This window comes from Phoca vitulina, unplaced genomic scaffold (genome assembly GCF_004348235.1).
Source record: "Phoca vitulina isolate PV1807 unplaced genomic scaffold, GSC_HSeal_1.0 scaffold8, whole genome shotgun sequence".
Lineage (NCBI taxonomy): Eukaryota > Metazoa > Chordata > Mammalia > Carnivora > Phocidae > Phoca > Phoca vitulina.
The window spans coordinates 70,162,671-70,187,025 of NW_022589711.1; the positions used below are offsets into that span (position 1 = coordinate 70,162,671).

General features: G+C 40.2%; 1 protein-coding gene across 6 annotated transcripts in view; it reads left to right on the forward strand.

Moving 5' to 3' along the window:
- TNIK (TRAF2 and NCK interacting kinase) overlaps positions 1-24,355 on the forward strand; it is a 383,893-nt gene that overhangs the window by 80,306 nt on the left and 279,232 nt on the right. For all 6 annotated transcript variants that reach the window (XM_032407214.1, XM_032407215.1, XM_032407217.1 and 3 more), the window contains exon 2: positions 2,152-2,217. In XM_032407214.1, coding sequence (XP_032263105.1) covers positions 2,152-2,217 — 66 coding nt within the window. The remainder of the gene's footprint in view (positions 1-2,151; positions 2,218-24,355) is intronic.

Genomic DNA, 24,355 nt, shown 5'->3' on the forward strand with positions numbered 1-24,355 from the left:
TGGCCTAGCAGTTTCACACACACCATTTTCCTTCCCATCCTGAGGCCTCCCAGGTGGTCTGTCAGCTACGGGGTCTCCGTTGCCAGAGCTCCGGGCCCTCACCGTTGCTCCTGTCACACAGTTCCATCGGGAACGTCGTCCACACCCCCTGACCCGGGGGGTGTAGCTGGAACTTCCAGACTTCTCGGGCTGTGAGGTCCGAGTCGAGTCTGGAGTGGGGTTTTTTTGCCCTCCTGGCTTTATAACAATGGATTATATGGATGACAATTCTTTCTCAGGGATAAACGGCTTCAACTATTGAGATTTTGTTTTATTTTGTTGTTTTCTTTGCGGAATCTTTGAAGGCACACGGCAAAGGGCTTGTCTTGGGCCTGGTTTGCTAAAGACCATAACTTTATTTATTTATTTATTTATTTATTTATTTATTTATAAGATTTATTTATTCATTTGAGAGACCGAGTGAGCAAGCAGGGGGAGGGGCAGAGAGAGAGGGAAACAAGCTGACTCCCGACTGAGCCCGATCCCAGGACCCCGGGATCATGACCTGAGCCAAAATCAAGAGTTGGACGCTTACCCTACTGAGCCACCCAGGCGCCCCTAAAGACTGTAGCTTTAAAGAACTCTTACTTGTCACATCGGACTCATTTGTCTCCTTCCCCACGAATAGCAGCCCTGAAGCAGCCCTCGGCCCTTTAAATGCTACTAGCGGTGTGCAGTTCCTCAGCTGAAAAATGATTGCTACGAGACCCGAGCAGGTGGCCAGCTATGTGCAGGGTGTGGTGCTAGGCCCTTCCTGACTCTTCATCAGAGCTCTGCAAGGGCAAGTGTCATCCCCATTTTATCTGCCCGGAGACTTAGTTGCTCTCTCAGGGTGTCCTCCGATCGTGCAGCCAGTCGAGGGAAAGCTGGTCTGTCTGCATCCAAAGCCCAGGCTTTCCCTCCCCTGCCTCTCAGTCACCCTAACAATTTATTATCTCATAAAAGTGTTGACTCTTTTGCAGTCTTTTATTTGTCCCTCCCTCAGAGTATTTTTTTTAAGTGAGTTAGTGCCTAACGTTTAAAAATTAGGACATCTTGGAAACATACAAAACAAAACGAAAACTTTAGACCAGGCAATATAGTGCTCAGAGGTGGACGTAATCACAACTGTGGGTCCAGCTACGTGACCCCCAGCCCCACCCCCGCAGGGAGACATGGCTTCTCCAGGTGGCTACAGACCCCAGCTGGCCCCCTTCATTCTGTTACGTTACTTGATTAGCCTCTGCGGACACTTAAGTTTGTGATTCCTCATTTAGGCCCTTAAAGAAACAATTTCTGTCCAGTGAGGTAGCAGTAGAGTTCAGAGTCGGTGTATGCTTCTGAGTTGAATTTTACAGGCTTTGATATTTTTTTCCATTTGAGGGGATAAGAATTCAGTAATAAATAGCAGCAATTATTGGACATTTACCGAGCACCCTAAGAGTTAGCTGACTCTGAGGGTTAGCAGATACCTGTTTGGTGGTCAAGATGTGCATAAATCTCCAATTCAGTTGGTATTCAAAATCCTGCAGGGACTCTTTCTGCAGGTAGTGCAGGATCTGAAGACCAGGCACAGAAACATATTTTGCAGGGACAGTGTTGTAGAGAGGGGGAGGTAAAGCCAAGGAAAAACATTCGGGGGAGGCAGCTATGTTGATTGCACCGGCGCTTGGGAACCGTTGACTACCTTATGTACGCTTTCCCCACGATACAGAAACAACCCTTTCTTAATTGTGTTCAACAGAATGGGCAGCTCAGAAGCTTCAAAGAGAAAGATCTGAAAAATTAGAATCCCCTCCCAGGATGATGGGTCTTTCATTTTATCCTGATGTACCTGCAAGTGTATTTCCATTTGGCAGCGATAAATGTGTTCATTCTTTTTTATGGTTTTGGTGGAAGTCATATCTCCTTTTGTCCAATCTAAACACATCTCATAGAAGAGTAAAATGGAAACAAAGTGGATTTTGACTAGTTGCATAGCTTCAGCTGACTTAAATTTTATTAGTAATTAATAACACATGAGAGCCCCAAAGCTAAAGTTGTTATTTACTTGCTTATTTTAAGTGTTTGCTTTTGATTAAGACAATGCCTGGAATGTTATTTTGAATTTTTGTTTGTTTATTGTTTTTTTAGGACCCTGCAGGGATCTTTGAATTAGTGGAACTTGTTGGAAATGGAACATATGGACAAGTTTATAAGGTAAGTTCACTGAGTTTGAACATGGCTTCTATGTGGTTTTTGATTCATGAATGCTAAATAGCTGTGCTGTCTGTTCTTGCTCATATATGCCTTACAACAGATTTAAAACAAAATAATGTGCTTCTTAATTGACTCTCCATCTTTTAACATATATCTGTAATCCCATTGCCTAAACAGGATTCTGAAGTTTGGGCCTTGTCCTTCATTATGTATTATAATGTTTACATCTGACGCATGAATTTCAATGCTGCATATTTGAAGCTCTTTACGTATTTAGTTTCCTTTACTTTAACACTGCCAGAGCTGGTTTTCAAAGGAGTAAAGGATGACTTTTACTTTAGCAATTTAAGCTATTAAAGTATTGCAGCTGGATAGGTAGATTTGTTATTGGCCCAGGGCATGAATTAAACTGAGCTTAGTGAACAGTGTTAGGAGAAACCTGGCTACCTCACAAAGCAAAAGCCTAATGGCAGAATGACTTTTAGAAGATAGGCAATAAATAAAAGTTAAACTTGAGTTGAGGAATAAGAAGTATTTTTTGTCCTTTTACTAATTTTTGCTTGTAAGTTCACTTAAAAATTCTTTTAAAAGATATTGCCCCCCCGGTAAAGGGTCTTAAAAAATATGACTGTTTAAAAATGTGGGTTGATTTCCCTTTTGATTATTAAAAGGAAATAGAAATGTACTGTTTTTGGATTAAAATTCAGGGGGTTTTAGTAAATGAGCTATTGAAATAAATGCCTTCAAAACAAACCAATTCTTTTCTCGTGATTGTTTCTAGGGAAATATCCATCATTTTCCTGAGTGGTAGTGAGATGGGATGGTATTTTCATTACAAATGATCTCTTTTTGTTGTTCTGTTTTTAAAAGTTCCTTCTCTGATTCCTAAACTTCTCTTAGTGATTAAAATTACTGTAGAAGTCCTCCATATTGTAATATTTCCAATTCTACAGAATGTCAAAAGTACACATACACACACACACACACACACACGATGTTCTTGAGAATCTGCACACAATTGTAAACAGATACATTTAAACCTTTACTTATTGGAAGGTAGCCTTTGGTGTCCATCCAGGGGAAAATTTCTCCCTTGCAAGAAATGATTGTTTCCTAAAATGTCAACCCCTTGCAATTAGACAAAATGTAGTCCACCCAAGCTGTTCACTTGATGTTGATCCTGTCTGACACAAGGAAGAAATGTGTCTCAGCAAATGCTTTAAAATACTGTCAATGAAGATAATTAGGTTGGAAGATTGTGTTATTGCATTTTGAGAAATTGGATTGAACTTGTGAATTAATGTGGGCTAATGAATTAAGCTCTGATTTAGGTAGAAAATTACTTCTGATTTGCTGACAGTATGGAGTTGCAACTCTATCACATGCTCTTGGTTTTATGGTGCCCTTTTTTTTAGAACCATTCCATTGTACCATGCTTCCCACCTGTAGAATATGCATTTGGGGGACAATTCACAGCTTTGTCTACTAATCTAAGAGGTGGATTGTATATTCTTGCAAAAGAAGACAACAAAGAGATTAAGTTAAGGATGAGAATGTTTGGAAAATTCAGAATTATCCCTACTTTCTTGTCACCTGAAAAGAAAAGGAAACAAGTGTCAAGAGGTGTAAGGTCTTTTTAGAAAGGAAAGATATTTACCAACTATGTTGTTAACATTATTCTGAAGATGCCATTCTTGGGGCACCTGGGTGGCTCAATTGGTTGAGTGTCCGACTCTTGATCTCAGCTTGGGTCTTGATCTTGGCTCAGGTCTTGATCTCACAGTGGTGAGTTCGAGCCCCATGTTGGGCTCCATGCTGGGCATGTAGTCTACTTAAAATAAATGAAGGAAGGAAGGAAGGAGGGAAGAAGGAAGGAAGAAAGGAAGGAAGGAAGGAAGGGGAAGGAAGAAGGAAGAAGGAAGGAAGGAAGGAAGGAAGGAAGGAAGGAAAAGATTCCATCCTTTTAGTGGTTGATACAGAACTTTGGCACCACTCAAGCTGAAGGGAGACTGCAAAGAAAGGTCTTGGCGAATGCATTGGTGTATGGGACCAGAAAACTTGGTCTCTCTTACCAGCCCTAAGTATTGTTTTGTGGCATCGCAGCTTTTCTGTGCATTAGTCAAGTGAGAATATAGTTAGAAATGCTTTGGGGACTTGTAATGATATATCTGAAGAATTAAAACTCCCTGCTCATTTAAGGGGTTGGTTTCTAGGCAACTCAGATGATATTAAGTGGCACCTGCTTATGAACAGAGATACCTGGGTTTCCTGAGCCGCTAATTCAGTCCTTTTGTCATCTGAGTTCTGAAGGATTAAAGCTTAAAAAAATAGCAAAATCAGAGGCACCTGGGTGGCTCAATCCATTAAGTGTCCACTCTTGATTTCAGCTCAGGTCATGATCTCAGGGTCCTGGGAGTGAGCTCTGTGTCTGTCTGGCTCTGTGCTCAGTGGGGACTCTGCTTGAGATTCCCTCTCTCTCTCTCTCTCTCTCTCTCTCTCTCCCTCTGCCCCTCCCCCGCTCTCTCTCTCTCAAATAAATAAATAAATCTCTAAAAATAAAATAGCAAAATCAGATACATGTGAACCTAAAGAAAAATAAGTTACGAAGTGATTGTTTACATTATAGGTTATATTTACCTTTTAGGGAATAGGTGTATTTCTAAAATACTGTAGGCATAAATAGTAATTTTATAGCCCTAAGAAGAGATTCCTACACAAAAAAATTCTATGATAAATTCTTTCTTTATATTAAGTATTAAACCTTTGATTTTAATTTTTTGTAAATCCAGTTTTTGGTGTTCCTGAATTTCATAAAATTAAGTATAATTTTTTTTGGACAATTATATAGACATTGTCTTTATTTTATGGAAAGATTCATTATAGGTTTCTTTTATAAGTTGTCCTAAGAGGGTCATGATATAATTTTATTTACAAGTAGTTTTTAAGAAACCTACTTAATACAATAAACAAAAATGTGCACAAAAATTGTAGGTATTAAGAGAATGTTTTCTGCAGTCTATTTGAATATGAGCCACATACATCTGGATGTGGAAATATAAATATTTTATATAAAGGTCATAGTAATGTTTAGCTTTTCAAAGTTATTTCTAGTCTTACTCCCAAGTCTGGCTTGGGCTCTCTGTCCTTGGAAGGCTAGATTGTTTATCTTTAGCATTTTGGTCCCAGGTGGTCAAGTGGCAACTCAGTATTTTTTTACTTTATTTATTGGTCTGAGTACATAAATAATAGAGTAGTGATTCTCTGTCAGGACTTTTATTGAGGAAATCATCTTCCTGGGCCCATGGCTCCATTAAAAACCAAACCAACCAAAGGCCACATACCTATTTACTATCAGTTTTGGCTGTTCATTGGCATGCCACATATTGGGAGCTAATGGAATTCAGATATATTTTTGTTAAAATAAAGTAATTATTTTAATAAGTTCAGAGAATTGTTTAATGTTTACTGTAAAACACCACTAAATCTTAGCCACAGATTTCAAAAATGAATGTTAGTCTATCCTGTTTCTTAATTTGCCCTTTTGAAATATACATTGGTTATTACAGAGATGGAGACATGCTTGATTCCAGGGTGACAGTGTGAATTAGAAATGTGGTAGAATCCTCAGTATTTCTCAGGTTTTTCTCAAAACCTCCTTAAGATTGTAAAGCATGGACTAAGGGAGGCCTTGGGTGTTGCAGTGCATGTGTGAGGAGCACTGAGAGAGAGCGAGTGCGTGTACTTTCAAAGGATTGCAAAAGTTTTTATAAGGCATCTAATCAAATCATTCCTTGCCAAATGTCTGTGCAGCCCAACCTTGATTGCTTCTGGTCGTGTAGAACTCAGTACCTACCAGTCAGTGCATTTTCCTGCAACTTTCTTTGAATGTTCATCATCATTTTGAGCCAACATTCTGCCTTTCTAAACTGTTTACCATTTCAAGCTCATTCCATACTCTCAGAGCTATTTTAAAAAATAACATCAGGGGCGCCTGGGTGGCTCAGTCATTAAACGTCTGCCTTCGGCTCAGGTCATGGTCCTAGGGTCCTGATCAAGCCCCACATCAGGCTCCCTGCTTGGCCGGAAGCCTGCTTCTCCCTCTCCCGCTCCCCCTGCTTGTGCTCCCTCCCTTGCTGTCTTTCTCTCTGTCAAATAAATAAATAAAAATTAAAAAAAAAAATAACATTAAATCTCCTTCCACAAGAACATAGTCCTCAGATATTTGAAGAAGACTTCTCATTTCTTCCCCCAAACACATACTTGTATCTCCCTTTCTTTAGGCAATATAGCCTCAAGTTGCTTGATTAATTCTTCATATGACACAGACCTGAGGCCCTTCGTTATTGCAGACTGTATCTGGGAACTATTTTAACATATTACTAAAAATAATACTTTATACTTTTTAAAAAAAGATTTATTCATTTATTTGAGAGAGAGAGAGTACGAGCATGTGGTGGGGAGGGACAGAGAGAGAGAATCCTCAAGCAGACTCCCCGCTGAGTGCGGAGACCAATGCGGGGCTACATCCCATGACCCATTTGATATGACCTCAGCTGAAATCAAGAGTCGGACGCTTAACAGACTGAGCCACCCAGATGCCCCTAAAAAATAATACTTTATACTTTTAAGTAGTTTTCAGTTTTGCAAAACATTTTGTATATGTGATCTGATTTCTGATTTAATTCCTGTAATAATTTCATGAGAACCTTGTTCTCAACTTGAGGTCTTTATAGCAATAGTTTCCTCTGTCTAGAACACTTTCCTCCAACCCTCTCATGACTGGCTCCTTCTCCTTTGGGTCTCAGTTCAAATGTTACCTCTTTAAGGAAACTACTTTTCATCCTTGTATCTAATACAGACAGCCACCACATCTGCCTCCTTCCCCCACAGACTTTCTCTATTACATCACCTTGTTTTATTGTCTTCATGGCATTGCCACTCTCCGAAATCATCTTGCTTCTTTGTTTGAGTGCATAGGAAACAATTTAAATGCATAAATAAAGGAAAAATCAGGATAGGAACCTAGTGTGTCTAGCTACCATTGTATCCCTAGTCTGGTACATAATAGATGTTGACGATTGTGGGGCCCAGCATTGAGCTTTGTTTTCCTTGATAATTCTTTTTATATTCATGTCCAGTTTTTCAGCATTTCCCATAAAATATTAATATTCCCATAAAATGTTAATATTCAGAAATGCATATTTACACAAAATAATCAACAAAATGCCCTACTTATATTTTATGGTGGGAAGTGGATGTGGATTTTATGTTAAATGAATTGTTGATAGTCTATAGAAGCCAGACCCATGCTGGACATTTACAAAATGAGGCAAATCCATTGTCTGGGGTTTCAGTCTCCTGGCAGAGGTTCTTAAACTCTAGTGTGCAAAACAAATATTTGGGAAATTATTAAAAATATAGGTGGCTAGGATCAATCTCTGAAATTTTGATTCATGGGTCTGGGGTGGGGTCCAGGAATCTGCACTTTTATTAAGCATATGGGTTCATTCTGATGGTTAGGGCCTTGGGGCCATGCCTCCAGAAACTGCAAAAATGAGTGTAGATTATCCTGTTGTAGGGCCACTTGAATGAATGCTAGTCCTAATGCTTTTTGTAATCATTTACTTTAAGATTTCCATGCTGACTCCAACTTACATCAACTGAGAAGTCAAAAACATAAAGATCCTGACCTGAGATATGATGCCAACCAGTTCTGATGTACTCATTGAGAGATTAAGCTTTTGGTGTTTTTATTTGACATGCTGTGATTACAGTTTAAGGTTGTCCTGAATCATTCAACTCGAGACCTGAGAATCAATATGGTCAAACCAACTTGGTATAGATAGAAGAATCTGAGCCTGTTGCATGAGATTTCCTCAAGTCTGTATATTGTGATCTCTTAATTAACCTGTTAAAGTAAGACAAAGCATTTTAATAGTGAGCTTATCAATAGTCTTGATATGAAGGTGACTATATGATATACTCAGATGCAGTGTAGCTTTTCATAGTCCGTTCTAATGAATCACGAATTATACTATTCACTTATCTTTTGGTAAGGAGTATGGGGAGAATGTTGTGTTTCTTAGATAATAGTGGCATTTGTTTTTTTTAACCAATAATTTCCAATACAAAGAATGCATTATTTCACCAGTTGTTGAGTGCCAGTGAAAAAAGCTCTGTGCTTTGTGTGGGAAGAATGTAGAGCCAACTGAGGTGGTTCCTACCGTATAGAAGTGTGCAATCAGATTATCTCATTAGGACTCTGAGTGCTTCCTATGTGCTAAAAGTTTTCATATATATTGTCTTAGTTACTCTTCATGATTTTGTAGGGGAAGAAACTAAAGCACTATTTATTAAACTACATTATCACTCCAATGCAGGGTTTCTCATTCGTGGAACTATTGACATTTTGGGATGGCTAACTCTTTGTTGCGGGGGGCTCTCCTGCGCATTGTAGGATGTTTAGCAGCATCCCTGGCCTCTACCCATGAGGTATCAGTAGCACTTCAAAGTCATGACAATCAAAAATTTCTCCAGACATTGCCAAATATTTCCTGGGGAGCAAAATTACTCCCAGTTGAGAACCTCTTCTCTAAGGATAAGACAAGATAGCAAAACTCTTAAAATTGGTGGGCAGAGACAGTGGGAGTGTAGCGTATGGAGCAGTAATGCTGCCCAGGCAGAGTGGAGACCCGAGTGGACTATGGAAGGGGGATATGGAAGAAACCTGGAGGCCTTGGAGTTTGCCCATGTTGGAGTGTAATTTAGCATTTTAGTAAGTGGAGAGAAGTGTAGTAAAAAGGATTTTGGAGCAGGACTGAGCTGGATTCCCAGTCTGGTTCTGCCTTGTTCTGGTTGTGTGAAGACAGCCAACTCATTCTCTGCGTCTGGACTTGTTCATCAGTTAGTAATAGTGCAGTGGAGGGCTGTTCAGAAGGCTGAGGTGTACTGTGTCTGGAAGACCTCAGCGCAGTGCCTGATGCACAGTGAGCACTCAGCAGCCTTTCCTTCTTCTCAAACACACGTGCCAGCTGAGCCTAGCTTACCAGTTCTTTCCATGGTCTTATTTTTATAAATTTTATGACCTGGAAGAGACATTCATAGAAGATGAGGTCAGAAACACACATAGCGTTGTGCTTCCCCTTCTACCTTGGATTTCTTGGTATTTATGTATGCTCAGAATTGCATGATTTATATTAAATCCAATTCTCAATACTTCTTATATGGCATTTGATGATGTAATTGCCAATGAGATACTATAGCTGATTTTTAGGATTTCAAAAAAACCCAACTTCCCAGGAATTTGTAAAAAAAAGATAGATTATTAGGGGAAAGAAGAATTGGTTGTAGCACTCTGGAACTTTGTGGCAGGGTGGTGAGAGGAATCATTTACCCTTGAAATGTGTTGTCTTGATGAGCTCTTCATCCTCATAGGTCGCCATGTTGTTTGCATCTAACTTGGCTCAAGACCATGGCACCTTGTGCTCTGATCTGTCAGGTGTAATGAATGAGATGGTTGCCACATGAGCACAGAGGGAAGACCTTCATGAGCACCTGTATCCCACATGCTGTATGGAAAGGTCGCTTTCCCTGCTAGGTGGCAGGACCTCCAGAGTGGCTACCAAAACTTGCCGCAGCGGATGATGTGGGATATCTTGTTGCTACTAGTGGTTCTCAGCCCTCGCTGTTTGTAGAAATCATCTGGATACCTTTGAAAAACTATACAGACCTGGGCCCTTGGTTTTGGTTTTCATTGGCTTGGTGTATGATTGGGTAGAGTTGGTTTCTGGAACATCCCAGTTGCTTCTAACGTGCAACCAGAACTGAGAGCCACTGGACTAAGGTATTGCTTCTCAGGTAATACAGGGGCTCTTCTTGGTGTCTTTGCCTTTGGGAAGGAGTCCCTGCCACTCTTATCTCTATCTTGGAGTTTTGTTTACCTCGCTTATTCATTTATTCAGCATCAGCCTTTATAATAAGCATCTATCATTGGCTTGGCACGTGTGTGCCCACCTTCCATTGGAAGTGTTTAGATTGCTTTAGTTCAGAATACTTCCATTCCATCTCATATCAGTGAATTGCCCAATAACTTGATGCACAACACCCTGGTGACTTGTAGCTTTTAGATCTCATAACACCCTTAATGACTCGGTGATTATAAGGCAGTCTCAAGTAATTAAACAGTCAATACTTACTATGTATAATTACCATTCTTTTGGGTTATTTGTAACCTGTAAAATAAAACTCTGCCAGGATTACAGGCACAGAATTTAGAGCTGTGCACAGTTTTAACTATTTTGTACATGGGAAGCATTTGAGATCCTTTTGAAAAAGAATAACCAATTCTTTTTTTTTTTTTTAAAGATTTTATTTATTTATTTGACAGAGAGCGACACAGCGAGAGAGGGAACACAAACAGGGGGAGCGGGAGAGGGAGAAGCAGGCTTCCTGCAGAGCAGGGAGCCCGATGCGGGACTCGATCCCAGGACCCCGGGATCATGACCTGAGCCGAAGGCAGACGCTTAACGACTGAGCCACCCAGGCGCCCCAAGAATAACCAATTCTTATTAACCAGTTAATTAATTGGAGCCCTGAGATTGAATTTCTTATCTCTGTGGTTTAACCTCAGATGTAATTTTATTAAATCGACTTGGACATTTTGCATGTGCAAAAACAAGTATCTGCTGTTTGACAAGCAAATACATACTCTTTTCTAAGTCGGAGCCCTGCTTGGTGGTGAGGTTTTAGAATGAGGGAACAAAGCATTGCCAGGGCCTCCAAATCAGGCTGGGTGCTACCCCTCCTGCCAAGTGCTGTGGTCTTGGGCATTGCTTCTGATCTGGGTCCTGTTGCTTACTTTCCAAGGCAATGCACAGAACTTGTCTATTTTGTTGTTGTTGTTCCTATCTACAACAAAGGAGAAATGAAGAGCAGCTGACTCACTGAGAACTCTTAACAAATACCAAATAGCTACCATCATAATATGGGGATAATAACAATATTATCTTCCTAGGCTGTACGGAAGAGTTATGAACCAGATGCTGTGAAGAGCTCAGTGTCCTTTAGGGGGAAGATGCTCGATTGTTTTAGAAAACTTGCCCTAGTTATACAATCTGCCCCCCTTTGGCAGTCCACTAGCATGTTCCAGGTGACACCTTTCTTTAAAGTATCTCTTGAGCAATTTAGTTTTGGTCTGGGCGTCACATTCAGAAAGACAGTATGAGGCTCCTAGCTGAATTGACTAGAAGTCTTGCTACTTTTTAGTTTTGCTTCTCTCTCTCTTATTTATTGTGGTAAAATATACATAGCACCAAGTACTATGCAGTAGCAACAAGTACATCCACATGGCTGTGCATCCATCAGCACCATCCAAATCCAGAGCTTTTCACCGTCCCACACTGAAACTCGGCACGCATTCGACAATAACTCCTCATTCCTTACTTCCCTTCCTCCCCTAGGCCTCTGGTCTTTCTTTTAAAAAATACTCCCTGTTAACTTAATTGTGGAGGTGATGGTTTCCTGGGTAGTTTCTTGAAACTCAGGCTCTCCAGTAAGCCTCAAAAGGTCCTGCACGTCTGTCTCTCCATGTGTTGGCATTCCTCAAGATGACTCACTAACAGCCCACTTTATTCTCCAGGTGACTGACCACCCAGCACCTGTAGGGCTGCATCTTGTTCTAGGAAGCCGAAACCAGCTGAGTCCTTGATTTTTCTACTCTATTTTTATTGACCATAAAGTGATCCTTCTCAGGTTGAGGTGGAAATAGAGGTCGAGGTCAATAAAAAATGTACAAGCATTTTGTATGAATCCTCAAAGAGTGTGGTTAATGTTTTCTCTACTAACATGTTCTAGGCTGTGGTTATATTTATTACAGTTTTATAAATGAGGTTCCCTTTTACCTTTAAATGTATCAACTATTTTCTTTTTTAGCAGGAAATTTCTTTTTTTTTTTTTTTTTTTAAGATTTTATTTATTTATTTGACAGAGAGAGAGAGAGAGCACAAGCAGGGGCAGGAGGAGAGGGAGAAGCAGGCTCCCCGCTGTGCAGAGAGCCTGACACAGGGCTTGATCCCAGGACCCTGGGATCATGACCTGAGCCAAAGGCAGCCACTTCACCGACTGAGCCACCCAGGCGCCCCAGGAAGTTTCTTTTTTCATAGGAGATGCAGTATTTCACAACACAGCAGAATGTTCTGGATGGAGGACTGTTGGGGTCTCCTTCATGTAGCTATTCCTTCATCAGTGCGACACTCACCTGATACTCCCCTCGTTGCATCAATCCACACAGCGGCCCCACACTTAGGTTCTATACCCCCCATTCCCAGGTCCCTCACAATGGGATCTCTGTCTCTCCCTCCAGCCTCGTCTTTGGCCCATCCTGACTCACTGGGTGCTTCAGTGCTATCTCATTGCTCGGCATTCATGCATAGCCCACATGCTTTCTATTTATTCGTGCTAGTTACCCTACTTCCTGAACACTTGGTTCAGGCAGCAGCCCCCTTCTCTGTACCCTGTGACACCTGCTGACTTCTCGCTGCACTGACCTCACGGTTTTGTAATGTTCTGCTTGTTTCCACTCTAAACTCTGAGCTCTTTGAGGTCCAGAACATTATCTTACTTTTTCTCTAGTGCCAATGCAGAGTAGATGGTTTAAAAAAAAAAAAAAGAGAGCATACCACTCTTATATTTTGCTGAGTTTGAAATGCTCTATCTCAGTGGAATATGTGTCATTGTTGCTTAATCTCAAGTGTTGAATCCAGGATTATTTATATAATCATATAATATATAAATAGATAATATTTAATAGCCAACAGCAGCTTAAATACCGATAAGTTAAATAAAAAGTGTCCACCTACCGTGAAGTGTAATGAAAATAGGATAAGGAAAGAATGTCTTCCCTTCTTTCTACAACTAGCGTCATGGACATGATTCTAAAACTGTCCATGTGGGAAAACAAAAGAGGCCACAGCTCATCTGAACTTGTAAAGACCCTGCTATACAGTAGTACATATACTCATATATATGAGTTTTCTTGGGTTTTCCTTCTGCCATGTCTTCGGGACTGTGGAGTTAAACATCGATACTGATGGTTGTAACTCTTTTCCCCAAACCTTCATACTCATTATTTCACCTGACCTTTACAATTGCCCCACAAGTGAGATACAAGAGGTATGGGTATCCCTGTTTTACAGATGGAACACTTGAGGTCTCAGAGCTTATTTATTTATTTATTTAGATTTTATTTATTTATCAGAGAGACAGAGGCAGGCAGAGGGAGAAGCAGGCCCCTTGCTGAGCAAGGAGCCCGATGTGGGACTCGATCCCAGGACTCTGGGATCATGACCTGAGCTGAAGGCAGACGCTCAACTGACTGAGCCACCCAGGCGCCCCGAGGTCTCAGAGCTTATACATGACTTTCCTGATGTCACCAAGTAGGCAATAGAGCCTGGCTCGTGGTCAAGTAGCCTAAATCTCTTTAAATGTTTGGCAGGGATTAGTTTTGTCCTTCCCTTCCATTGCATGTTTAGAATTCATCCTAAGTAGATCCCCGATAAGTCTGAATTTATAACCTAAAGCAATGATGTCATGACTTATTTCAATATGTAGTTCTTCTAATCTTTATATCCAAAATACTGACGTGTGATCAATGGCTGGGTAATTAATCACTGATTTCTTAGCAAGTGGAGACACAGTTTTTTATCCAACAAACAAAATTGCTATTTTCCCAGAAAGATAAGAAGGGAATTCTTTTCCATCTACAAAAAAGAATTGGCAGGCTTTGCGCTTGTTACATTTTACAATATGAAATGCTGCCGTGCTGATCATTTGAGGGAATTGGTTGCTTCTTTCCTCATGATTTGTTTTTGGTGGGAGAGGGGAAAGAATAGCGTATTTCTAGACTTCTTCAAAAATCAGCTCCAATAGCCAGGTGTGTTTTTTTGGTTTTTGGTTTTTTTTTCCTTTGCAAAAGACTGTAATCAGACTGGAGCTTGATAAATGTTTGTTGAATTGAATTGATTTATTCTCTCAGCTGTACTCATGTACTTCTGTGAGCAAATGGATGAATCTAACTGCTCTGGAGACCATGCAAATATTTGCCAGGTGCATAATCCGTACTTTCCTCCATCCTGAGTAGAGGGAAAGCCAGGTAGCTGTAACCTGGCATGGCACTGTGACGAAGTGCTTACTCTTTGCTTTTATATTTCCCCCTCTCGGCAGGGGGGACCTAGGTTTGTGTGTTAGGGGTTGGGGACTGGGAGGAACAATGAGACAGAAGATGATAGGAAAGAATTTCTGGTTTATTGTTTCTGGTTTATCCATTGCTCAGGACAGAATTTCTGAGAGTGACCTGGCTACATTATGAGGATGCAAACTATTTACTGGATAATTTATCATGAGTGCAAGTTGGAGTTACCATTAAGGACCACAGTATTCACTCTTTTTTCCCTGCACATTTAGGTACGGAGCACCCATGACCCAGGAACACTAGCAGTGCCTCTAAAAGCTATTATCAGATGATTCAATGGCAAGTTTTACCCATGTTGATCTCATTCTTTCTCTTACTATGTGTCAAAACAGTGAAGGCTTGGGAAAACACAGGGCACTGTGTCCTTTTCTTTGAATGGAGGCAGACTTGATTGCAGATTCTCTCTCTTTTTTTAAGCGTTGTTTGTTTGCTCATTTATTTATTTATTTATTTAAATCTCTACACCCAGCATGGGGCTCAAACTCATGAACCCCCGAGATCAAGAGTTGCAGGCTCTTCCCGGTGAGCCAGCCAGACGCCCCGATTGTAGATTCTTGTAAAAGAAGTTCCAAATTAAACAGATCCTGATTTCCCTCAGCTAACCTTTCTGGTGATTTTAGCAGAAGAGGAATGTTTTGTTACCTAAATGTTCAGTACATTTTGTTCTACCATTTTGTACCCACTTAAGCACTTTGAGAGATACTTCAAAACTTTCAAAACCTTTCATTCTCTGAAGAAACTTATTGTGGAGGCTAATCACCCAAATGGCTCCCCTCCGCATATGAATATGCCCCTGTGTGAGGGCTCACAGGAGGAGATGCTTGGCACCCAGCCCTCCAGCTAACCCCAGCTTTACTGGTCTCCAGAGAGATGGGGAGATGGGATGAGGTGAGCCTATGACAGAGGAGGAGCTGTGGCTGCTTTCTTCCTTGGGTCTCCCGTTTATCTGTTGCTCAGGACAAGACTTGCTTGAACAAGATTAATGCCTACAATTAATCATCTGAGTAAATATGTTATAAATTTAAGATGTGGCCAAGAAACCAGTGTTGATAAGGCATGGGGGGAAACCACAAAATAGAAACAAGAAAACAGCCTACCAACAAACCCCCAAACAAAGTAGCAACCTCCAAAACAAAAAGCTTTGTGTTGAATATTGATTTTCAGTCCAGAAGCACAGGAGATTTATGAATTTCTGGTTAAGTTGATGAGTAACACCGTGGTTAAGTGTGCTCTTTGAAATTTGGCTTGAATACTGTGCATCGTAGCATTAGTTCTTGTTCAGATCTATATATTTGTTGATACCTAAAAGTAAGTAGGTTTCCCGTCAAACCCACTCACCACTTAACCTCACACCCCCAGCATTCTGTCATCTGCATCTCAGTGTTGAAGGGACTCCTTATTCTCTACAATAGTCTCTAGGGAGCATCTCTGTTCGTTTTTTTAAGTTAATTAATTTTTTTCACATATTCCTTTTTAATTTTATTATTTATTTATTTATAGCTGACATACAATATTATATTAGTCTCAGGTGTACAACAGTGATTCAGTGTTTGTATACATGGCAATATATATATATTTGCATGTTTATGTATATATGTATATATACATACATACCACATCTTTTTATCCATTCATCATCCATCAACGGACACAGGCTGTTTCCATATCTTGGCTATTGTACATAATGCTGTAATGAACATAGGGGTGCATATATCTTTTCCCGTTAGTGTTTTTGTTTTCTTCCCAGTAGTGGAATTGCCAGATCGTATGAGAGCTCTGTTTTTAATTTTTTAAGTAACCTTCACACTGTTTTCCATAGTGGCTGAACCAATTTACATTCCCACCCACAGTGCATGAGGGTTCCCTTTTCTTCTCATCCTTGTCAGCACTTGTTATTTCTTGTCTTTTTGATAATAGCCATTCTGACAGGTATAAGGCAATATCTCGTTGTGGTTTTGATTTGCATCTTCCTGATGATTAATGATGTTGAGCTTCTTTTTATGTGCCTGTGGCCATCTGTCTGTCTTCTTCGGAAAATGTCTATTTAGATTCTCTGCCCGTTTTTAATTGGATTTTTTTGGTGTTACTGAGTTGTATGAGTTCTTTGTATATTTTGGTTATTAACCCATTAGTGGATATATGATTTGCAAATAATCTTCTAGGGAACATCTTTGCATTTCCAAGTCTGTGGTCATTATGCTGTCATTCTAACAAGCAAAGCTGGAGATTAGTTGGGATTGTGATACCCATTGCTGAGTGAGAACATAAACACCCAGAGGTTTCACGGTCTTACTCAGGATCTTACTTCTCAGGAAGGGTGTGACACATGTAACTCCTAGGCCTAGAGTCTTCATTCACAAAGCTCTGCTAGAGCTGCTCTCTCAGCTGTCTGAGGTCCTGGTTAAAGCTGAGAGGTTTTCTTTCCAGATTTCCTCGAGGAACACAGCTCAGGGAGCTGATCAGCTGAGGTGCTGTGAGTTTGTGGGCATGTGAAGTCAGCTAACTTCTCTATGGCTGGTGTCTACTCCCAAAGTAAATATGGGGGAGAAAAATCCCTTCTTCATAGTCAGTGTTTTGGGTTAGAGTAGAAGTAATTTCGTGTGTAGTGCTGAATATTAGTTTAAAAAAAAGAAAGAAAGAAGAGTAGATATAGAAGGGTATATGTTTCCATGTGGTGTTCTTGTTGACTGAGTTTATGCATTATTCAAATTAGATTTTTCCCTAAGAAGAAGTAGCAGTTGAGGACTCTTCTTTTCCTGGTGGTGCAGTGTCACCCAAAGATATAAATGTGGCCTAAAAAAGCTGATTTTGCTAGAAAAATGGGACTTTATACTAACATACACTTTTTGGCAGATTTGGAGGGTAGAGGTTATTTACAAAGATTCTCTAGATAAAAATTGGAAGAAATAACAAATATCAACTTGGCTCAGATGAAGGACTGGACATCACAGTGAAACACCTAAGCCTAAGAACTGACTTAAGGGAAAACACAGCCCTGTGGGCTTGTGTGTGGTAGAAGGTCACACTGAGGTCACATACTACTATCTTTCTAGACTTGAACTTTAGAAGTTAAGTGGCATTCAGAACTCTTCCCACAGTTTGTGAAGGAAAAATCTCTTTATATTTTTTAGCCTGGATCTTCTCTGTGCTCAGGAGCTTCATAGATTTAATATGGAGTTTAGGTGGTAGTTCTTGACTGTTCTTGTGGTTCGTGTGTCTTTTTAAAGCTCACAGACTGAACCCCATTCTTTTAACAGTAGAAGCAATATTGATGTGCAAGCACGGATGTATATAGAGTATATAAATAGTCCTTCTGCCCATTATAGGAAAGGCTCCGTTCCACAATGTCATGAGGAAGATAGATACTTACTACTTATTATCCCTGCTCCACAGATGAAGAATCTGAACCTTAGAAAGTTTGACTTGCCCTAGGTCACACGGACAGTAAGTGGTGCAGTCTGGAGGTGAGCCATCTACAATCTTTTGACATCAAAGATTTAAGCAGATATACTTCATTGGAAGGATGAAAGCATTGTGGGGCTGACTGCTTGACTCAAGTGTTCAGTGATCTGAACATTTAAACATTTGTGGTTTAATGGAGAACTACTGTCTCTAGTTCTTAGGATTCTTAGGATCCCTTTTAAAGTGGAGAAGCCCCACTGACAAGCTGTTTTTCCTTCAGCATTGTCTACATGCTTTATGGCTCCTCTCTGACCAGTTAAAAATGGTTAAAGAGTTATCCTGCTTCTTGCAAGTGACCTAGTAATTCTGCCAATATGTTGAAATAAATGTTCTTTAAAATATCACACTTAAGAAGATAGGTAGAAACCTAGCCAAAATATGTTGCTATTCTAGAAGTTTCTTTGGCTTGGGTCAATCAAGTTACCTTGACACCACTTCTGCATTTCTGACTACATTAAAACCTTATTAATTTTCAGACAGGAGACCTGGGCTGAAGTTGACCTTTTAAAGTGTCTAAGAAGAATTAACCAAGTAGTTTAGGAGTATAAACAGAAGTTTAAGAAGTTTGTTGAAAAATCTCTGTCCTTAAGTACCCTCAGGTATCTTAAAACTGTTTATTTATTCCTATTGATATGCTAATCACAAGTTGTTCTTCAGTGTTAAAGCATTTTCTCCAAGGAATTTGTGCTGCCTGTACTTGGTTCATTAAGCTATACAGTAAAATCGTCCCTTATTTACATAGTGTTACCAACCCTTGCATCCAAAGTAGTCTGAGTTAGAGAAGCTGAGTGTTAAGCACATCTGTGTCATAGAGTCACCATTTTGAAGTCATTAATTGCTTACTCTTTGGGTAAATGGACATAAGAGGACGCGTGGCTAAGTGACAGAAGAGATGCCTTTAACTTTATGTCTGGGATAACGGTCTCCCTCCCTACTTGGAGTGAGGTAACCTTGAGGAGTCTTACGGCTAAAAAAGTGAATAGATATTTCTAAGGATTGTCCAGAGTTTTTAATGCCACATGAAGGTAATGAAAAATTGTATCGATCCCTCTGGATTTGAACCCAAGATGAACCTCTCAAAAACAGAAACACAGACCTTTATTTTTTGCATTTGCCTATTAACTAGAGCCTTGCTGTTCCACGTGTGGTCTGCTATCCATCACCACCTGGGGGAGAGTTAGAAATGCAGAATCTCAGGCCCTCCCAGACCTATCGAATCAGAACACCCTTTTTAACAAAATTCTCCAGGTGACTTATATGCACATTTAAATTTGGGAAGCATGAGCTTAGGCCACTTCATTGGCCCTGAGAACTAGAGATCACTTGATTAGGTGAAACACCTATCCTAATTAAAGAGAAGGTATAAGACCAGATTCGGGGTGGGCTGGTGCCTTGAATGGACCATTTAACTTCTGTGTTGAACTGTTTTTCTGGGAGATGAGAGGACGAGGGCAGGGCCTTGATGCCCAGTGCTGGTTGGCTTGTCACACCCCACAGAGATAAATTGCACACTTGAGTAAGTGAAGAGGAGAAGGCAGATCTTCTTAGCTCTGGCGATAACCAGGACACATGATGGAGTCTTATAATACTTAGTGGAACGTACATACAGACTTGAGGCATTTGGCTGCAACTATGCATTGGAGACTTTCCTCTGAACTTTTATAAGTTCAATGATAGTCCTGAAAGTCTGATAGTCTTAAAACTCTGTCCTTTAAGATATTGCAGAACTTCCTTTGGTGCTGTTATATTTCATATTCAAATAAAAAAAAAAACAGAACAAGAACATGACAATACATGAATTCTGTTCAACTTGAAATCTTGAAATGGAGATTCACTTAAAACACCTAATGGAAATTTGAGAAAGATGATACATAATGCAATTTTTGTATGAGTTCTTCGTGTGATTAATCATAGAGTATCTAAGATGACTTTCTTTGAACGTATCTAAGATGACTTTCTTTCAAAGGGTTGAAAGAGTGGTCAAATGATTTACAGTGATGGGATAAAAGATGGTGTTATTCACACAAGCCAATTTCTATATCTGCATCCATTCATATACACGCTTGTACATACAAGCCTATGGTTGCTGGGAATAGTAAATGAGATAATGTGTCTAAAGGATATATGGGACACATTGAAGTATCCAATAAGTAATAGTTATAAAATAGGAAGCAACAGAGCAAAGTGGTTAAGTGCATAGGCTTTTGCATCTGGACCCGGTTGGGTCCAGAATCTTGGCTCTGCCACTGATTGGCTGTTTGACATGGAGTTAATCGCTTCACCTCTCTCCACTGTGGTTTCCTCTGCTGAAAAATAGGACTAGTAGTAATACCTACCTCACAAGGATTAAGTGAGATAATGCGTGAAGTGCATTTAGAGGAGTTCCAAGAATGAAATGAGTACTCAAAAAAAAAAAAAAAAAAAAACCCAAAAAACAAGTTCGCTAGTTTTGTATATACGCAGTACACTGTGATCTGGAATCCAGTTAAATGGTTTGAGTTTCTTTGGACATTCTTTTCTTTAAAGCAACAGAACTTTAATCATTTCTCTTACTTCTTTTTGCTTACTTAATTGTAATAGTTAATTTTTCTCATCCTAATTGAATTTCAATAACGAGTAAAATTACCCTGAAAGAATATTTGAGTTAGGGCATTATCAGATGTGGCCCTCGAATCCTATCAGAGGTTTTAACGAAACGTTTCATGCTGGGAGTTGAGATTAGCTGTAAGGTAGCTCCAGAAAATACCTCAGAATCCTGGATCCAGCAGCCCACTTCCTAATCTAGATTCAGATTCAAAAATATATATTGACTACTAGCTTTGTTCCAGGCACTATTCTAATATAGGGGGTAAGAGCAAGAGTTTAGACCTAAGCAGACCTGAATTCAAATCCCGATTCTGCTTATTACCAGCGACAATATTTTATGTAAATACTAGGTAAGGATGATTGTATAGCAAATATTGGCAGGGGTGAGTGAACCAATTGAGAATCTTATTTACCCTTTTAAAAAATGTTTGTAATAGGGATGCCTGGGTGGCCTGTGCCTTTGGCTCAGGCCATGATCCTGGGATCCTGGGATTGAGCCCCACGTCGGACTCCCTGCTCAGTGAGGAGCCTGCTTCTTCCACTGCCTTCTGTCCCTCCCCCTGCTGGTGCTCTATCACTCTCTCCCTCAAATAAATAAATAAAATCTTAAAAAAGTGTTTGTAATAATGTCGTATTCAGTGTCTTATTTATTTTGTAGTCCGAATGTTCATGAGAAATATATAGAATATTTTTCTGTGGGCAGCTTTCTTCCAGCAACCTGGGAAAAATTGCATTGGCCATTAAAAATTACATAAGGCATTCTTGCCTTGGGAGTAGATAAGTTCCTTCTCTCTGAGTTAACAACTCCATGACATACAAGAAAAAAAAGAAGCCTTAGGATACTACTTTCAGAAGGTCCTGGATGCCCCTGGCTTCTTCCAATTCAACCGTGAATCTGTGCTCGGGGAGGGGGGGGGGGCAGCTAAAGCATGCAAGAATGGATTGATTTAAAACATTACTGAGGAAAATATCCTTCTCTACATCCAAAACAGGACTGAAATGGAATGGATTATTGGAATGCTAGGCATTCTGGGCCAGAAAATTATTCTGACTTTCCATCATCCATTTTGACAGGACCCCAGCAGGCGGTTTTTGGAAAATGTGTCAAATTTGTGTTGAGCAAGGGTAAACAATCTAATTGTGTGATGCTGCCTCTTGGGAATCAGGAGTCGGCTCCCTCCAGACCCCAGAGTGATTAGTTTATGCCCCAGGGCTGTCTGACCCTTGTAAAATTATCCCAGCTGGTAGGACTGGATTTGCTGACCTCATTTTTATGTGAACATCTCATTCTTGTGGGGAATCTTTATCAATTATCTGCCTCCCTCTGTATAATGCAAGAGCTATGTAGAATCATTTCATGTGTTAGTGAGACATGCTTTGTCCCAACCAATAAATATTTCTTCCTCCCTTAACAGTTCGACCCACTAATTCTGAAAACCATTATGATATATGATTTAAAAATGGAAGTAAGCAATCAGACCAGAGTTCAAAAATTCTGACTTCCCAAAAAGGAAGCTTTATTGCTACCATCAGTAGGAAACCCACCATTTTTAACCACACTTTAAAACATAGTACATACTTTTCAACTTAAAAATGCTTGCCACTGTCCCACCAAATCACGGTGATATTTGGATCATCATACTTTAAACCATACCATTGTTGTTGTGGGAAACAAAGGCAAAAAGACAAATTAAATTTCCTTACTGTCTACAGCCCACTGACAAGTCCTCGAAACAGGCAGAGTGACCTTCCTCTAGGGACTCAACTGCCTCCATGTTAATACTTTGCTAAGGGCAAAAGGCAATCTTAGCCCGATCCCCAGGATCCTGTAAGTCTACTTTAACATCTAAAAATTCCTAAGGTAACTTCTTTCTCCCCCCCCCCCCCCCCCCCCCACCAAGATACATGTTGGCAATCATCCCCCAAGCATCTGACTCAGTGATATACATCGGAAGGGTCTCATGACTAAGATTTTATTAGACAGTAATAAATGACCTTTCCCTAACAATAGCTAGCCCCCTCAAGGTCCTGGAAACCTTGCTTCTAAAATTCCTTAGAGACTTTCACTATCTCTAACCCCCTCCCAACTTGAAAGTGTATAATGGGCCACTCCTCATGACCCCAGAGCAACCCTTTCTGCCCACGGGTCCTGTCTCTGTGCTTCAATAAAACCACCTTTTTGCACCAAAGATGTCTCAAGAATTCTTTCTTGGCTGTTGGCTCCGAACCTGAACATCTTTCCTACATCAACTGTCACTTTTGTTCTGAGGTTTACCTTGGGAGGGACCCAGGGCCAGAGTGGGACTCTTGTGAGTCCTAGGCATTTTTGCCTTTCTGGTTACCCAAGTCCATAAAAAAATTTTAAAATTAGATTTTACAACTATTTTGGCATAAAGACAATTACATTCATGTTATAAAACATTTCCTTCTACCTAAAAGTTAATTGTTTTCTTCTTATTTAAAAATTAACATGACATTATTGACAGCTCCGAAAAGCACTTGTGGGACCCTAGGCACTGTGCCCACCTTGCCTAATGGAGGGGTCAGCCTGTAGCTGCCCATCCCCATGGGAAGTCTGGGGGCTTCATTCAAGGTGGTGGCAGAGAAATCACAAGAATGAAATGTATTTGAAACCTTGTGCTTTATCTTAAAAGTTCAGTTGGAGTTTGTCTTTTATATTATGGAAGTCATTGTTGCTTCAATTTAAAATTATTTGAACTTGGGGCGCCTGGGTGGCGTCGGAATCTTTGATTTTGGCTCAGGTGGTGATCTCAGGGTCCTGAGATCAAGTCCCTCCCCACTCAGGTTCCTCACTCAGTGGGGAGTCTGCTTGGGACTCTCTCCCTCTGCTCCTCCCCCCAACTTGTGCTCGTATGCGTGCTCTCTCTCCCTTTCTCTCTCAAATAAATAAATCTTAAAAAAAAATTTTTTTTTAATTTAATTCCTACAGAAAGGTAGACTTAAAAAAAAAAAATCTGTCATTTCCTGCCCCTACTTGGCATAGGGTGGCATCTGTCCCCCACCGCCCTCCACCGCATAGTACACATTCTCTGGTTTGGAAACACAGGCATAAAGCATTTAAGGCTTAGAAAGACTTTTTTTTTTTTTAAATAACGTATGGTCAAGGAAAGGAATTGGGTTTATGATGGATTTGCATACAAAACAAATAAACTGCAGGTATCCTAACCTTTTATGACCATGAACAGATGATCTTCAGGTGAATGAAGTCCATCAGGATTCTTAGAAGAGCCTAGAAGAGTCTATACAGCACCATTTGGTTTCAAGCTCATTTATGAGCACCTCCTTTCTTAGGGCCCTGTGAGTGATTTAGACTCTTTTCAGCTATTTCTAGCAAAGAGGAAGAACAGTCATTCTTGATGACACTAGAATTCTTCTTTTCACCTGCTCCTTTTTAAGAAGTCACTTCCCTAGGTTTCCTTGGCATTAAGAGGAGGACGGCTGTTCTCTTTGTCCTCTCATTACTGTCTTATCCAGGACAGGCTATTATAAAAGCTTTTTGTTTGTGAGATCAGTTCTCTGATTTCTGACTTCCCCTCTCAAACCTAAATGCCACACTTGAAGTTCTCCCAGATTCCTGCTGCTGCGGCTCAGTTCCCTTCTCGGTATTGTATGCTAAATGCGAGGTGCTTTGTTTAGGTGCTTTGCTCTCTGGATAAGAAAATCTTAATGAGTCACCCAGTTTGCTGATTTCTTTGTAGGTGTGACCAGCTAAGTGCCACAATAATGGAGTTGACACAGAAGTCATTTGGATCAGGAGCTCATTTATCTCCAGTCTAATGTAGACTATGGACTTCCCTTTAATTTTTTTGTGATAGACCCTTT